This window comes from Protopterus annectens, chromosome 5.part1 (genome assembly GCF_019279795.1).
Source record: "Protopterus annectens isolate FY-2018-M chromosome 5.part1, PAN1.0, whole genome shotgun sequence".
NCBI lineage: Eukaryota > Metazoa > Chordata > Ceratodontiformes > Protopteridae > Protopterus > Protopterus annectens.
In genome coordinates this window covers 361,026,031-361,044,154 of record NC_056736.1, presented here as the reverse complement: position 1 = coordinate 361,044,154, position 18,124 = coordinate 361,026,031, and the positions used below count along the sequence as shown (strand labels likewise).

At 41.1% G+C, this 18,124-nt stretch overlaps 1 protein-coding gene across 1 annotated transcript in view; it reads right to left on the bottom strand.

The window, feature by feature from the left end:
- Positions 1 to 18,124, bottom strand: part of APBB1 (amyloid beta precursor protein binding family B member 1) — a gene marked incomplete in the record, with an annotated part of 1,507,904 nt that overhangs the window by 866,583 nt on the left and 623,197 nt on the right. The window contains 1 exon segment of the mRNA XM_044073035.1: positions 17,307 to 17,367. Within this exon segment, the coding sequence (XP_043928970.1) occupies positions 17,307 to 17,367 (61 nt within the window).

Below are 18,124 nucleotides of genomic sequence, written 5' to 3'. Positions count from 1 at the left end.
TGGGGAACATAACATTCAGAGATTGATTAAGATACAAACAGGGAAGGCAACGGCTTCGGCACTATTTTTAGGAAGTAGGAGGGTAACTCATCGGGGGCACTGGAGCATGGCTTCAATTTTTGAAGAATTTTTTTGTATGGTAGAGATGGGAATGGGGTTCATAAAGAAGAGAAGAGAGGGGGTTGGGTGCTAGACTCGTTAGAGGTGGAGATGGGAATATGGTTCATGGAAATGGGGGGGGGTTGAGGGCTAGACTTTGTAGAGGAGGGAGGGGAGAGTTGGGATGGCTGTGAAGTTGCAGGGTTTTTGGTTATGGATGTTGTTAGTTTGGCTATGGAGTCAATAAAGAATGAATTGAACTGGGAAGCTAGGTCTGAGTCAGAGGCATTTGGGTCAGGACAGGGGTTTTCTTTCTTCCCTGGGTTGAGAAGAGATGAAATTCCATTCCAAAACTGTTTTGGATTGGTGTTATGATTGGCTTGGAGCATGGAGTAATAGGATCTGTAGTCTGTTATAGTAAGTTTTTTTTTACTTTGTTGCGAAGGGATCTGTATTCATTAAGGGTGGCTGTGGTTTTAGTATTGTGATAGCATTTTCCAGGCTTTATCATGGAGCCACATAGTGAGTAAGGTAGTCTTGGTTAATCAAGGGGCAGAACTGCTTTTTATGCGTTTTAATTTCTTGGGGGCAAAGGAATCAAGCACGTTTGAGAAAGTTGTGTTGAAATAGGTAATAGCACTATCTAAGGATAGAGTGCTTAATGGATTCCAGTTAGTTGTTTTAGTGCATATGAGAATGCATTAAGGTTAAAGGTTTTTAGGATCCGGCAAGAGGAATATGTGTGGGATAGTTGTATGGAGGAGGGAAGGCGATGACTGAAAATGGGAAGATAGTCACCTAATGGGCCAGGAAGGATTCCACTGCTAGTGATATAATGGGGGTGAGAAACTAGAATTCAATCTAGGGTACTTCCAGACAGGAGGTCTTTGGATAGTTTAGTGACTGAGCTGATAAGTTGAGTGAAGTTATAAAGATTAATGTTTTGGGAGTTGGTTGGAGATTGGATTGTTGCCCAATTGATATTAACATCACCCAGAGTTACAGTTTCATTTGTGATATTGGTAGAGAGCCAGCAGAGAATGTCTTCGAGGATTGGGATGTTGTCTCCAGGAGGGATGTAAAGGGTGACAATGCAAATGAGCTTCTGTTTGTTTAAGTGTAGGAGGACTGGGAGTACTTCTGCATTACTAAGTTTTGGAATGGGCTTGGAGTAGGGGGTAACTACAAGGGATGAGGAGTGGAGGAGGGTGACACCGCCCCCTTTTTTATGAGTTCTGTCCTTTCTGAAAATACAGTAATTGGATGGAACCAGTTCGGAGTCTTTTATATGTGGCTTAAGCCAGGTTTCAGATAGACAGAATATCGGGGTGATTATGGAAAAGCCAGGCATGGAGGTTGGGGATTTTGTTACAGATGCTCTGAGCATTTATAGCTATTAGATTGAGGGTTCTGCCAGCTGACTGGGAAGGATGAGGTGAGGTGGTTGGGTTGGGAGAGGGGCCAGGAGTTGGGTGTATGTCACCTGAAAGTAGGGTAGACAGAGTGCTGGATGTGGGTGAAGAGGTATTTAAGAAACTTAAGGTGTGATTTATGGGTTTTATTGAGACTGAACTAATAAAAATGGGAGCAGTGGAGCTGGAGGTTGATATGACTGATGTGGAAGAGCATGGCTGTGTTGAAGAAGACGAGGCTAGGGCATGTGAGACTAGTAGCATGTGCATTTTGTCTATAGTGGGGAGTTAGTTGTGTGAAATGGGGGAGTATGATTAGTATAGACAGGTCTGGTGAGATAGTTTAAGTAGGATAGGGAGATGAGAAGTAGTAGCTGGGTTAGAACTGAGGCTGGTTTGGGAGGCATAGTATTAAATTTAAGTGTGTGAGTGAGGGAGTATTTGTACAGGTGCTGGGAGGCAAGAATATGGAAGTTAAGAGTTTAGTGTTGAGAATGGGGTGAAGTTGTATGGAGGAGGGGTTGGGTTGATAGTGGGTGGGGAGGATTTTGTTGATTGGGCTTGTGATGGGGTGGGTGTGGTGTGGGAGGTATAAGTCCAGAGGTAGTGGGGGCGGGTGGGAATATGGGCCAGGGTAGGGGAGCGGAGTGAGCCCATAGGGCGAACGGAGTGGGGAAGACACAGGAAGAGGCAAAATGCTGAGAAACAATCTGTCAAGTATGGCGCTAGTTTGCAGGTAACTGCAGTTTAACTATGGCAGAGAAATCTTTTTCTACCTATTACTTTGTTATTGTTGTAAGTTTGTTTCTTCCTTTCTAGGGGGAAAGAAACAATGTGGTTGGAACAGGGAACAAGAACTACACTCCCGACATGGAGTTGGAGTTCGTAAGAGAGTTCTTGTAGGTGGTATAAAATAATTACGCCTAGGGAACTGTAGAATTACCAGTACAAGAGCGCTAATTCACAAGGGTTATAGCTTGTAGTTTGCTGCCATCTAGTGGACTGAATGGAAAACTGCAGGTTAAAAATAAGAATCTAAGCTATGGATTGGGTAACCACAAAAACGGGGGAAAGAGACATCCTCAGGGTTGGTCCGCGAGTGTGCAAGCTACTAAAGATAGAGAAACCACACTACCCACAAACAGAGCATAGGCTGGCACCTACACTTTGGGAGATTTTGGAGGGCACTTCCTTGTCGTCCAAGGCTAGAAATTCCAGGTAGGGTGGCAGGAATAGTAAATCCATGTAGTTACCAGGGCTGTGATGGAGATTGGAATGGATGGTTCAGCAAACTCATAATCATCCAAGTTGTAAATAGATATAAAAGTGAAGAGGTATTATAAATGAGTAGAAAGAGGGTTCAAAGAATGGGGTGAGGAGAGAGGGTTAGGAAGTAAGAGTTGGGACAGAGGAGAGGTGAGTGAATGGGTATGTAGTGTAGGAGACGAGAGTAGTTCAGAATAGAAATAGATATAAAAGTGAAGAGGTATTATAAATGAGTAGAAAGAGGGTTCAAAGAATGGGGTGAGGAGAGAGGGTTAGGAAGTAAGAGTTGGGACAGAGGAGAGGTGAGTGAATGGGTATGTAGTGTAGGAGACGAGAGTAGTTCAGAACAGAAAGTAGATGGGCCAGAAAGGCAGGAGGCAGAGAGGGAAAGAGGACTACACGTGGCTAGCGTAGTCCGGATATGGAGATAATACAATCAATACTAGGTTGCTAACAGCAAAAGAATCAAATATTGCACTAGCAATATAACTAGTGCAGTCAGGGCATGAAGATAAAACAATCAATTCTAGGTTGATAGCAGAAAAAATCAATCCAATTCTAAGCTGATAACAGCAGAAAAAAAATCAATCCAATTCTAGGTTGATAACAGCAGAAAAAATCAATATTGCACAGTTCTCTTCACATGCAACAACCCATATTAACAGGCAAAGTTCTCAAAGAAGACACTCAGCAAATACCTAACATTTTACAGTGCTCGTTACATGCATCAGCCTGTATTCACGGGTACAGGACTAAATGGAAGGCACTCATCAGCAAGACCTTTTATGATGGAAAACACAATAAGAGGAATGGTACAGCATGTACAACAAACAAAATCCTCATAATACACGTGTACTGCCCGTGCGTCTTCCCATTGTAACAGGGAAAGGACTGATAAATACAAACGCACACGTCCAGGAGTTTAAAGACGTTTAGCACAGTAATGGGCTAAAGGCTGCTGCAGTATTCAACATATACAGACAATGTTGATAAATACCAGTCAAGAGTTTCAGATATTAGTCTCTGGAAATACAGGTTAACCAGACAGTCCAGTATTCATATGGGTCCCTTGCAACAAAGTTGACGACACCTTATGTAAAAACAACTAGGATAGAAAGAATTATGGGCAAGAATATCCTAGTAAACACATATACGATAATATAACCCTTACTAATAAGTAGAGAAACAAATTACATTGCTGCAATAAGGATATTTAGGTTATTAAGCACAGTGAAACTAGACTTACTGGTGTGCACACTCAACAGAGAGCAGAGGAAGGCGTCTTAGGACTAGAGAAGGGATTTCAAAATGGCGCCACAGGAACAGGCTTATATTAATAGAGTTTGGTTGGGTGAGTGGGGGGAGGGCAAGGCACGTGGTTCCAATAGGAGTGGGATGATCATTTGCCTACTAGATTAAGTCCTGCCCAGCTGGAAGAGGTAAAATGCCGAGAAACAATCAGTCAAGTACAGCACTAGTTTGCAGGTAACTGGTTTGACTATGGCAGAGAAATCTTTTTCTACCTATTATTTTGTTATTATTTTAAGTTTGTTTCTTCCTTTCTAGGGGGAAACAAACAATGTGGTTGGAACAGGGAACAAGAATTACACTCCCGACATGGAATGGGAGTTCGTAAAAGAGTTCTTGTAGGTGGTATAAAATAATTATGCCTAAGGAACTGTACAATTACCAGTACAAGTGCACTAATTCACAAGGGTTATAGCTTGTAGTTTGCTGCCATCTAGTGGACTGAATGGAAACCTGCAAGTTAAAACTAAGACCTAAGCTATGGACTGGGTAACCGCAAAACGGAGGATGGAGATGTCCTCAGGGTTGGTCTGAGAGTGTGCAAACCACTAAAGATAGAGAAACCACACTACCAACAAACAGAGCATAGGCTGGCACTTGCACTTTGGGAGTTTTTGGAGGGCACTTCCTTGTCGTCCAAGACTAGAAATTCCAGGTAGGGCGGCAGGAATAGTAAATCCACACAGTTACCAGGGCTGTGATGGAGACTGGAATGGATGTTCAGCAAACTAGTAATCATCCAAGACTTTGGGAGTTTTTGGAGGGTACTTCCTTGTTGTCCAAGACTAGAAATTATAGGTAGGGTGGCAGGAATAGTAAATCCACGCAGTTACCAGGGCTGCAATGGAGATTGGAATGGATGGTTCAACAAACTCTTACTCATCCAAACGATAAGTAGAGAAACAAATTACAAAGCTGCAATACGGATATTTAGGTTATTAAACAAAGTGAACTAAACTTACTGGTGTGCACACTCAACGGAGAGCCAAGGAAGGCTAGTACTAGAAACCCCACTATCTAGTAGAAAATACATATATTCAAAAAGCAAAAGTTAAAACATTGTAAACACCTTTGAGTTTGCTAAAGAATCTGCAAATAACTAGGTTAATGAAATTGGAAGCAGCAGAAATGACTGTGCTTAAAAACATTACTAACAGTGGAAATGCTCGTTATAGTTCTTTAATGGGATGAAAGAGTTAACCACATAGGATTTGTATATAAAGGAAATGGCGTATCTGGGGAGTGAATGGCCTTAGGGCTGACTTTGTAAAATTAATTTCAGCAGTACATTCTGTAGTTGAATTTTCAGAGTGCCACAACACTTTTAATTGACAGATGGAATTTAAACCTGGGATACTGCAGGCATTTAATTTTATCTGCCACTCAACTCCTTTTCACAAACATTTTTTTTGCCTTGTAGTGGATCCCAGTCTGTTGTGTCCAAGATGTAGAGAGAAGGAACTGCCATGGTTAGGAAGGTCCATGTTGTGTGTTTTTAGGGCATTTCTTGTCTGTCTCAGTTTTATGTCTGAAAGATGGTGGGCTATTATAATTTTGAGCATATTAACAGTTCTATCTAGATGAGAACTGTTGCACTTGATGCATTGGGCTTTGCAGACAAGATTCTTGGAGTTACAGTTTATATACGTGTTGCACCAATAATTTCTGTGCGACACAGAGTGTGAAGTGCTCACGTCCACTTACTATGTCACAGTACTTGCAGTCTGGTAATCCGCATTTGCATTCTTTTAGTGCTCATAGGTTCATAGGTTGGTACTAGGCTATCAGCCCTAGGGCCTATACAAGCCTAGCCATAACCTTCTATACCCTTTATTCTTTCTAACCAGCTCCTAATGCTCTTTACTTTGTTAAACACAAAGTTTGGTTCAGGATCCAGCACTTTTCCAGTTGCTTACTCTGTCTGACATTACCCCATTTTCAGTTACAGCTACTGCCCTCTTGATTTCACCTGAAATTAAAGGTTTCTGTTCTTAACATCCCTTAGGTATATCAGGCATTAATTTCCTTCTCTCTGCAGTCTTTTGCCAACAAGTCCCACAAGTCCCTAATAAAGCTATACACAGTTTAATATAAACTTTCAAACTATGACCAAATTCATAACTCTGCTAGAATGCACTCATTTGGAAAAAAATCTATTTAATATACATTCACTCCAATTTATTTAGCACATTCATCACTCTCAACTACTTTCAACTTTTAACCAATATAGCATTTAAAAAAATCCATAATCAATTTTCTCATTTTTGTTTGCATACACTTCAATTTGCATTCATCAGCCCAAAACTGGGGCTGACAAGGGTAAGTATCCATTATGCTGTTCCTTGTTTTCTTCTTTTCACACATTTATTTACTTTTTAAAACATACACAGTCATAACTTTTCCACAGCATCATTCTCCACTCTGCCACTTCACGCACTTCAACCATAAGACCATCTTCAATTTTCACCTTTCCAAACAAGTCACTTTCCAAAGACCAGTTTCTCTTCATTCACATCTTTAGGTCCTACTTTCACTCATGCAGATAAAAGAAATAAAGGTAAAAGTCACAAGACAGCATCACACATGGTCCAATTTTTGACTCATCATAACATGTCTTGTTTACAGGTTACACCGTTCTGTTTGTCTTGTATAGCACTTTACCTATTATTCACTCTTTCTGCTTCTTCCACATCTAACAGAACACAACTACTCACAATTTGCTACTTATAGGACAACTCTTCAAAAAGGTCTGTCTGTACCCCCCCCCTTGTTCACCACTTATCACAGATTCATACTGTTCTCTTTTCATACCCAGCATGCCCTGCACCCTTTTGCTAGAGGCCTTACTTTGGCACTCTTGCAGCACTTGCCACCCTAAACCCATTCATCACATGTCCTTGGGGCCCCACAGCTTTGCCTCACATCTGTGTTCTTTTCATTACCGTGTAAAAATCTTTCTCCTGCCACAGATGCACTAAACAGGCATAATTTTTACCTCCATGTACTCCTCCCCCATGTACTGGGATGCACTATTTTCACAAAGGTCCATTCTTGCCTCACGTGTAGCATTACTGAGTTACAATGCTAGTGCTTTCACCACAGTTCCACTGAGAAATCCTCCATAATCCTTGCCCTGTAGCCTTGCACCATTAGACCCCTGAACTCAAAAGCTCTCCTCAACACCTACATTGTCTTATGGCCATTAACATTATGTGGCATCTTTAGGCTGATGCGACTCATCTCCCTTCCACATTCCAACCCACCATGTGCTCCCATTCAACTTGCAAATCTAACTCTGCTGGTCTGCATGACCTGACCTAACTCCATAGCATTACTTCTCCACAACTCTACCTTTTCACTTGCAAATCTAACTCTGCTGGTCTGCATGACCTGACCTAACTCCATAGCATTACTTCTCCACAACTCTACCTTTTCTCACTACCAACCACCCTTACTTGCAGTTTGGACCATCTCCTTTAATATTGCTATCAGAAGGATTTGCTCCTTTTATTCTACTATCACAGATCTCTACCTTTTTTCTATTTCGCTCTTAATTTTCAGGGATTCTATTTCTGGATGAATTACTCTCAACCAAAACTGAAGCCCACCAAATCCATCTTTACTCAACACCATTATCAGCACTCTTTCCAGTTTCTCTTCTGTTGATTCATTTTCATGTTCACTATATTAGCTCAGATGAACCCATTTTTTGTTTTACTTTTTTTTGCTTCTTAACACAATAGATTTTCCTTTTAGCCAAAGTAAAGGTGGCCACAGGTCACACCATCATCTTATCTGGATTCTGTAATCAACCTCCAACTCCCAAGCAAATGTCATTTATGAAAGGAAATATTCAGAGATTTAATTTTCAATGGCAAACAAGATGAAGAAGTTGACAATCACACAATTTTCAACAGGAATGCGGCTTTCTTCCTAATGACTGGAGTAAAAAGAAAGAAAGAGCTGACAGAAAGATAAAGAAACTGTAACCATTAAAGCCCCCATTACTTATGCAACTCTTAGCACTTGAGCAGAAAGATAAAGAAGCTGCAACCATTAGAACCCCTATTACTTATGGAACTCTTAGCATTTGGAAAATTTAATCTACAATCTGTGGGATCAATTTGTAATACAATATCAAAAATTATTCAGTTGTGGTGTACAACTAAAACACAAAGATGAAGTAAAGGTCCATGCAAGCATTCATAAACAGAAAAACACAGATAAATAAATGTCATCATTACACAATAAGATGAGTTTTCACCATGTCAGCTAATCTGCGAGAAGAGCTTTTGCAATAGGTACATGTTGGGATTTCTGGGATGGGAAACATCTTAGTACAACTCTAAATTTTCTCTCATTTCCACATGGACAGGTGTGCACATCATAATGCCATACACCAGGGTAGGAAGATGCACTCAGCCCCTGTGCTATGCTATCCCACCCCCTCATACAATGAGCAGGCGGAACTAGCAAACAGACGAATGCACAATAATTAAACATTTATACACTTGGATACTATTAGAGGAAAATCCATCAGCAGATGCAGGACTATGAAAACGGTTGCCTCCATAAAATTAATGAGGTACAGAAGGGTTTGAGATTAGAACATCCACCATCCTACTAAGGCCATGACTTCCTGGTTCCTCTCAATGGGTAAGAACACCAGCCACTATAGTGTGTCAAAATCTGCCTCAGTTGAGACAACCATCTGAGTCAGGACTAGACAGTACTTCAGATACATCATGTACACCCTCCCCCTCCACAGACTAACAATAGTGCCCAGAGGAATGCTGCTAGAGTATCCCTTTAACAGGCTATCAGAAGCCAGTCATCCAGGTAGGGGAATATATGAAGCTCCTTTTCCTGTAAAGCATCAGACACCCAACTAGCACCGCAGTAAACTGGATTGAAGGCTAGGAGGCAAAGTACAGTTGTGTGAGAACTTCACAATTACAACAAATGTTCACATAGAGGTAGCACTGCTACAGTATTGTCTTACCTGTGGTAAGTTAGCTGAAGAGGGCAATATAACTTTTTGATTTGACTCCACAGCTTCTGCAGATGCTCTTCACAAGATGAGTTTCTCCTCCTCCACCTCAACCATTGGTATAACACTTCTTAAAAGGAGGAGCTGCTAGACCCCACGAGCTCATAATCTTCAGCTGGAGGGGTGGTGCTTTCAGTGTACACACGTACATATATGTGCATGTAAATGTGTGCACACATGCATACATGTGCACACTAATTTTGCAGATATCCAGCTAACAATTGCTTCCTAGCTCCCTGCATCAGACAAGAAGAGTTCCAAACTTGCTTGAAAAAAAAAAAAAAAACAGGATCAGGACCTGTACCGGTTGGCTAGATAGAGGGACCGAGCTAGTACAGATGTGCAGCAGGTAAGGGTGATAAAGGGTAATGAGGGAAACATACTCACAAGCGAGGAGAGTGTGTTGAGCAGATGGAAAGAGCACTTTGAGAGGTTGATGAATGAAGAGAATGAGAGGGAGAAAAGGTTGATGAATGAAGAGAATGAGAGAGAGAGAAGGTTGGATAATGTGCAGATAGTGAATCATGAAGTGCAGTGGATTAGCAAGGAGGAAGTAAGGATAGCTATGAAGAGGATGAAGAACAGAAAGGCTGTTGGTCCAGATGACATACCTGTGGAAGCAGAGAAGTGTTTAGCTGAAATGGCAGTGGAGTTTTTAACTAGATTGTTTAATGAAATCTTGGAAAGTGAGAGGATGCCTGAGGAATGGAGAAAAAGTGTTTTGGTACCGATTTTTAAGAATAAGGGTGAAGTGCAGAGCTGTAGTAACTACAGAGGGATTAAACTGATCAGTCACAGCATGAAGTTATGGGAAAGAGTAGTGGAAGCTAGGTTAAGAAGGGAGGTGATGATTAGTGATCAGCAGTATGATACTGCGGTGGTGGTGCTGCGGTAGTGTTGTCGCCTCACAGTAAGACATTGTCCTGTTCGATTCTCAGCTAGAGCGTCTTCTGTGTGGAGACTTGCATGAATGGGTGTACCTTCGTTGAAGGTTGAGCATCAGGGCTGGCAACTCGGCACGTAAAAATCTACTGCCGATCATTAGCGGACTGAAGTTCCGCTGTGGCGACCCCTAACCGGGAAAAGCCAAAAGACACAATAAGTATGGTTTTATGCCAGGAAAGAGCACTACAGATGCGATGTTTGCTCTGAGAGTGTTGATGGAGAAGTACAGAGAAGGTCAGAAGAAGTTGCATTGTGTCTTTGTGGATTTACAGAAAGCATATGACAGGCTGCCTAGAGAGGAGTTGTGATATTGTATGAGGAAGTCGGGAGTGCCAGAGAAGTATGTAAGAGTGGTACAGGATATGCACGAGGGTAGTGTGACAGCGGTGAGGTCTGAGGTGGGAGTGACGGATGCGTTTAAGGTGGAGGTGGGATTACATCAAGGATCAGCTCTGAGCCCTTTCTTATTTGCAATGGTGACGGACAGGTTGACAGACGAGATCAGACAGGAGTCCCCGTGGACTATGATGGTTGTAGATGACATTGTGATCTGTAGTGAGAGTAGGAAAACAGGTGGAGACGACCCTGGAGAGGTGGAGATGTGCTCTAGAGAGAAGAGGAATGAAAGTCAGCAGGATTAAGACAGAATATATGTGTGTGAATGAGAGGGAGGATAGAGGAATGGTGAGGATGCAGTGTGTAGAGGTGGTGAAGGTGGATGACTAAGTACTTGGGATCAACAGTTCAGAATAATGGTGAGTGTGGAAGAGAGGTGAAGAAGAGAGTACAGGCAGGATGGAGTGGGTGGAGAAGAGTGTCAGGAGTGATTTGTGACAGACAAGTACCAGTAAGAGTGAAAGGGAAGGTCGACAAGAGGGTAGTGAGACCAGCTATGTTATATGGGTTGGAGACAGTGGCATTGACAAAAAGGCAGGAGTCAGAACTTGATGTGGCAGAGTTTAAGATGTTAAGATTTGCACTGGGTGTGACAAGGATGGACAGGATTAGGAATAAATATATTAAAGGGTCAGCCCAGGTTGGAAGGTTTGGAGACAAAGCCAAAGAGGCAAGATTACGTTGGTTTGGACATGTGCTGAGAAGGGATGCCGTGTATATTGGGAAAAAGATGCTAAGGATGAAGCTGCCAGGTAACAGGAAAAGAGGGAGGCCTAAGATGAGGTTTATGGATGTGGTGAGAGTGGACATGCAGGTGGTTGGTGTGACAGAGCAAGATGCAGAGGGCAGGAAGAAATGGAAACAGTTGATCTGCTGTGGCGACCCCTAACGGGAGCAGCCAAAAAAAGAAGACGACACATGTTTAAATGTTATGAAGGGCCCAAGGTCTGCAGTTCCTGGGTCCTTCTCCGGAGGAGTAGGTTAAGCCTCAGGGTTTGAGCATAAAAAACCTACACTATGACAATAATCCTTCCAGTTAAACACAAACTATTATGGTTTGCAAACTCCAGCCTGCTCTTACAACAGGCACCTGGCCTGAAGTGACTGGAAAAAGTATGGAGAGATGCCCAAGAAGTTGCTCACAAACTGCTCCGAGAATCCCATGGAAATACATATGAAATTTTTGTGCCATGCCTACAAAGAAGAATTTTAAACAGTAGGCTCTTTCCTTGGAATGGCAAAGACACTACTTTTCTGTGTCCAAGTTAGCCCCAAGAAAAGAAATGACTTCTCATGGACCATGGTCAAATTCCTAAAGTTTATGGAGAAACAAAAGTTAGTTAGAAATGGATAATATTCAAAGACCTTTTAAAACGCTTTTCCTCTAATGAGAGCTCAATGAGGCAGTCAAACAAGTATGGACAAATATACAACCTTAAACAGGACGCTGAAGATAAACCATACAAAAGGAAGCTAAATACAGACCAATTGGCATAATGCTTAAGGTCTTTACCTCTCATACACAAAGCACAAGGTTCGATCCTGACCTCTGAACACTGTCTGCTTGGAGTTTGCACATTCTCCATGTGTCTCTGTAGGGGTTCTTCCCACCTCTGAAAAACAAGCTGAGTCCCTCCATCTCAAACTCATCCAAGAATGGAGATGTGGACCGCAGCATAGACTTTAGATGGTGCCCTACAGAGGGAAGACTTGTATACACAAACCTTTTGAGAATCTACTGAGGTGCGCAGTATCCTGAAAATAGGAGAACATGGATCACAGACTGCGCATCACGGCAAGGTGTAAAAATAATGTCACCAAAACGGTAATGGGTATTTGCCAGTGACAAGTGGATCGAGGACCCAAGTTATGCCATGGACCCATGCTAACGGCGAGAGGGGTGTATGTGCTCCTTTTGGCCACTGTGTGCCTGCCATAAAGCAAAGCAGCCATTGGTCAATAAGCTACTGGCTATCTGATGTCCAGCAACACAGCCTAGGTTTTCTGGTACAGCACTGTTGAGTGAGAGGTGGACGTAAAACTAATCAACCTGCCAAACATGAACTAAAAACTGCTACACTCAATGTAAGTTCATTGACAGCACGGCGTTTGGAAGTAGGTGAAATGATGGTAGCAGGAGGCTAGACATCCTATGTATCTAAGGGACAAGATGGAAGAGCAGTGTAGCAAAGCCTCTTGGCTTGGGATAAACAGCCTAATATTCAGGAGGAGGACAGGATAGAAATGCTGTGGGAAATGTGGTGAGGGAGAGGCTTCAGAAGACAGTGAGGCATGGGATCACATTCAGAAGCTTGACCCTTCAGAGTGTTGAACCGCATATGGTCGAGACCATATGATCGATTTTCAGAAAGATAAAGATTTTGAATGGAGCCTGCGGTATAGTTGGGATTGGGAAATTTACCCCTTTTCCCACTATAGTGTGATCTTGGAGTTGGTATATATAATATGTTGAGGGTGTGGGGGGGGCTGTCTGAAGTTTGATCATATGGTGTTGAGGATCCGAGGGATGTCATGAGAACTACTGATGGACTCATGGCAATCAGACTCCAGTGCAATAACAGGGCAGTATTCACAAATTCAGCCTATGCCCCAAAGCAGGGATGTGATAGTGAGGAAAAGTGTATATTCAGACAGCAGTTATATGACCTACGAGATAAAGCTGGACAAGAGGAATTGGTGTACCTGTATCCACACATCGGGACAGACAGAACAAGATATGAGGACAGCCTGGTTCTAAATGGTTGGGGCAACAGGAATAAAGAAAAAGCCATTCTAGACTTCTGTCTGGCAAATGGTTTGATGGTACCCACACATGGGTCAGAAAGATAAACAGTCACAAGATCACATACAAAAGTGGCCAAAATGCAAATCAGGTAGACTTCCTTCTAGTAAGGAAAAGGTACTGGGGTAGAATCAGAGATTGCAGTCATTCCTAGAGAAACAGTTGACTCACAGCATAAACTACTGGTTGCCACAATCAGCTGCAAGCAGTGGTCAGACAAGGTTCTAAGGACATCAGAGACCAGGCTGAAGACTTGGAAATTGACTGAGAGAAAGCAAAACTGTTCAAGTAATTACTCAGGGCTCTGGCACCTCAAAAAGAAGAGGAAACAGGTGGAGTTGAAGAAGAATGGCAGGGTCTGAAAACAGCATGTGTGAGAACTACAGAACAGATAAGTGGCTGAGCCAGGTAAGGTACAAAAGGAAAGCTGCTGGTGGAATGTGCAAGTCTAGGAAGCCATCAACAGAAAGTAGTGCAGTGAAAATGTGGGTGATAGAAAAGATGGACCAGGCTAGGAAGGAATACTGTCTGATGAACAAAGAGAGGAGTTGCAATAGCAAAGAACAAGGCATCGGAGGTATTCTACCAAATTCTGAATGGTGACTCAGTGGATGTCAAAAATAAACCATCATATTTCATTTTATGGCTGTCTCATGCCATCAGAGATAGCCTGCCCAACTGGTAAGACATGGCACTCTTGTTTGTCGATGTACCCCATGGCAGAGGTACTATCTGTGAATATTTTAGGGGTTCTGAGCTGCAAAGGTAAGACAGCATCTGCAGGGCTTGAAGAAAGGGTTTCAACTCCTTTACGCTGATGTGTTCCTTGATCTCTCTGGGGGACCACTATTCCTAAACTCTCATGATGCCTGTCCAAGCACTCCCTGCCAGGTAAGACGAATGTATATAGAGCTCCTGGGTGGGTGTGGGTGGGAGGATGGGGAACTCCTGCAATGAATTGAACATGAAAGATCACCACTGCAACGCCTCCTTCAACAAAGGAAGGAATTCGGAAGTCCAGAAGCTGAGAGTGTTGAGACTAAACAGACCAAGTACCACTAGATCTTCCTCATGAGTAATCCGGCATATGGCACCACCAGAATTGTGGCTGCCATATACCCTAGGCTCTTACTATCGCTCTTGTCAAGATCATAGATAATGGCAACAAGGACTGGAAGTAATTGGACAAAGGGAGAAGTTTCTACTGTGGCAGGAAGGTTGTCATTGACAGGGCATTCAGTCTGCAACCTAGGAAGCCTGTATCTTGAAGAAAATTTCCTGAGCTTGAGAGTGAATCAAAGACTTTCCAGTAGAGAGAACGTGAAGCTGAGATATAACAGCAGAGTTTCCTGGGATGAGGCCTAAATTAGAAGATCATTCAGGTACAAGAAAATCTGGATCCCCTGGGTTCTGCAAAAGGCAATAGCCAGAGCTAGGCAGTTTGCAAAGACACTGGAAGCTGTAGACAATCCAAAGGATAAAGCAGATGACTGAAAGTGCGATAAAGAAAACGAAAACATGAGAAATTTACTGCAGGCAGGGTGTACAGAGATGTGCAGGTATGCTTCCTTCAGGTCTGCAGTGGCTAGGAAAGCCTGAGGAAGAATTAAAGGAAGTAAAGTCTGCAGAAAGAGCATCTTGAAAGACACAGCTTCTTAAAGGTGTTGATTGTGTGACAAATCCAGGATGGGTCTCCATATTCCCTCGAAGAATCTTGAGTAGAACCCTATTCCATAGTCCAAGGGAGGAAATGGTTTTATAATCACATGGGAGAGAAGGTCACAACCCTAAAAAACAGCAAAACTGGGCCCTAAATGCCAGGGTGGCAGAAGTATAGAATTTTTAGCCATACCTGTCCATGGCCATACTGTCTCTATCAGATGGCAGCACACTGGACAAAGGGAGGAGTTTGGCAGACTTATCTGAAGTGAGAGGAAAACAGAGGGGGTCTACTGTAGGGTCTCATCTCCTCTGGGGCTGTGCAGAGCCTGTCTGTTTTTTGGGTGCTGGCAGCTGTGAGTCTGGGTTAGTACATGTGGAGGAAAAAAGCATCCAAATAAGGCTTCCAGGACACAGGAAGTAACTGTAAACTTTGGGTCCTCTACTTCTAATAAATTATAGTACCTTTTCTGCATCTCTGTGACAGGTATAGTGTCCCACTTTATGTGTTTTATTGTCCTGGTTATTGTTTCACCAATAGAAATCTTTGCAAATGGGGAATCTCGTGAAAAGGTAGCTTGATCATCTAAGGCCAGTTATTCCATATAATGTATATGGAAGGAATAAGCCAATGACTCAATCTAAAATGGATTACTTCACCTCCTGTGAAGAAGATTCATGCTGCCTTTTTCAAAGGGGGGGGGGAGGGAGGCAGGTCAAGGAGGAGAGAGAAAGGAAGGAGGCTTCAAGGATAAGACGGCATTGAAGAAGCCCAGAGAAAAATCCAGCCATTCTTTCACATGGGACCTAAGCTGAGAAGAAATATGCTTGGTCTTTTGTTTCTTTTTCACCAGGACTTCCAACTTAATGAAGCATGACAGCATGGAACCATGGAGGAGCATGATAAGAAAGCTAGGGACCTTTTCTATAACTAATATCAGAGGTATGCCCTCCACTCCCTTGAAAGTAATCACCCTGGGTTCTCCCTTCAATCCTATAGCAACACAAGTTGCAGTCTCATCAGACATACAAGCAAGAGACACCATACTGGCCTCCGGAGGGGTTGAGGGTAGTGAGCGTCTCAGGACTAGGAAATGCCAAGGATTCCAGCTTCATCTTGGCAGAGATGTTAAAAGTTAGAGTAGGCAGCCAAAGACTCAGGTTTAAATTTTTTTCCTACTTTTTCTTGGGTGCTAGTGAGATACTGGAGGCTAAGGGTTCTGCCATCTTGCTAAAAGCACGGCTTTTAAGACATTAAGTCTCCAAATAGGTATTCAGGGAAGCTAACCTGGTTCTAAGAGTTTTAGTGATGAATGATTAACATTATCTTACAACTACAGTAATCGTGATCAGCCACTAAGCAAAACAAACACTAAAAGTGGAGATCTTTACAAAGAACATGCATTCCACAGTCACACTTCCCTCTCTTATCTGACATGAACACATGTTTAGCAAGGAAAAAAAAGGTTCTCCCAGTAGATAGGTTACTTATCTGACAAAGCAATGGCACTAGCACAATAACACTGTACTCAAGATGGTCATTAGTGAAGCTTCTGAATTCAGACTGGTGAAAAGTTAACACTGAGGATCTCATGCCCACACATATCCTTAAGTACCCCTACACATGAGGGCTGAGGTCATATTAGAGAAGTACATTGGCTGGACATCAAGTTAACTTTGGCAGGATAACTCACAAGTATGGGAATACTGCATGAGTAATTTCCGGAAGGACATTTTTACCGTAATAATGATCCCTACAATGAATACTATCTTTTACTGAAAGTAGTAACCCACTGGAAAATAAAACTTCAGTGTGAACTCCAGGCAATGATAACGCACAGAAGGTATCAATCATATACAGTAGCACTTTCTGAGCAGCCTTCATCAAAAGCATGGTCCACTGAAAACCCACCATCTCAAACTGGACATACCAGATGTAGCTGTAAAAATTGGAGGTCAAGATGGGAGGAAGACTTCCTGACTTTTTAAGACAAGGAAAAAAAATTTAACTCTACTACCTCCTTGTCCTTGAACCTTTACATGACTTGTTCAACAGCAATTCCATGTTGTAGTTTTATTTAGTACTCTTGACACTGCATCTCTCAACTTACTTCATTCTGAAAAAATTGCCAACATTGCCTTCTTTCACCTAGTGCTTCAGCATTCATGTTCCATGCCCCATCACTCAAGATAAGCATATCCTGTGATTTGATTAGTATATCATTCTGATCAAGAGGTCTGTGTTTCATGCTTGCACCAGTTTAAACTTGGAGAAATTAATTTCCATTGATGAACAATAAACTACCTTCTTTTGATATCAAAGTGACAGCACACAATCATTTGAATACAGGAAATATGTTATACTTACCTTGGATTCCAGGTCTGTGCTCACAGACAATTTATTTTCAACATCCTCTGTCTCACCAGAACTGTAAAGAGACAAAACAACATGCTAAATGATTACCAAAGTTTCCAAGAGCAACAATTAGAGGAAAAATTGTTAACAATACAGAAATAAAATCTAAACAAAGCAAAATTCTAAACATAAAAGCAATTGGCTAAAAAAATAGTTCCTATTAAAGCACTGTACTGCAACGTTAGTGCCCTTTCTATCAATATGGCAACACTCTGCTACATAAACTTATTCAGAATAACCTTTACCTAATGTAGCATATGCATCTATGCATGTATATATATATATATATATATATATATATATATATATATGTATGTACATGTATAAATATATATATATATATATATATATATATATATATATATATATATATATATATATATACATACACATATATATATATATATATATATATATATATATATATATATATATATATATATATATATATATATATATATATATATATATATATATATATATATATATATATATATATATATATATATATATATATATATATATATATATATATATATATATATATATACATATATATATATATATATATATATATATATATATACATATATATATATATATATATATATATATATATATATATATATATATATATATATATATATATATATATATATATATATATATATATATATATATATATATATATATATATATATATATATATATATATATATATATATATATATATATATATATATATATATATATATACACATACATATAAA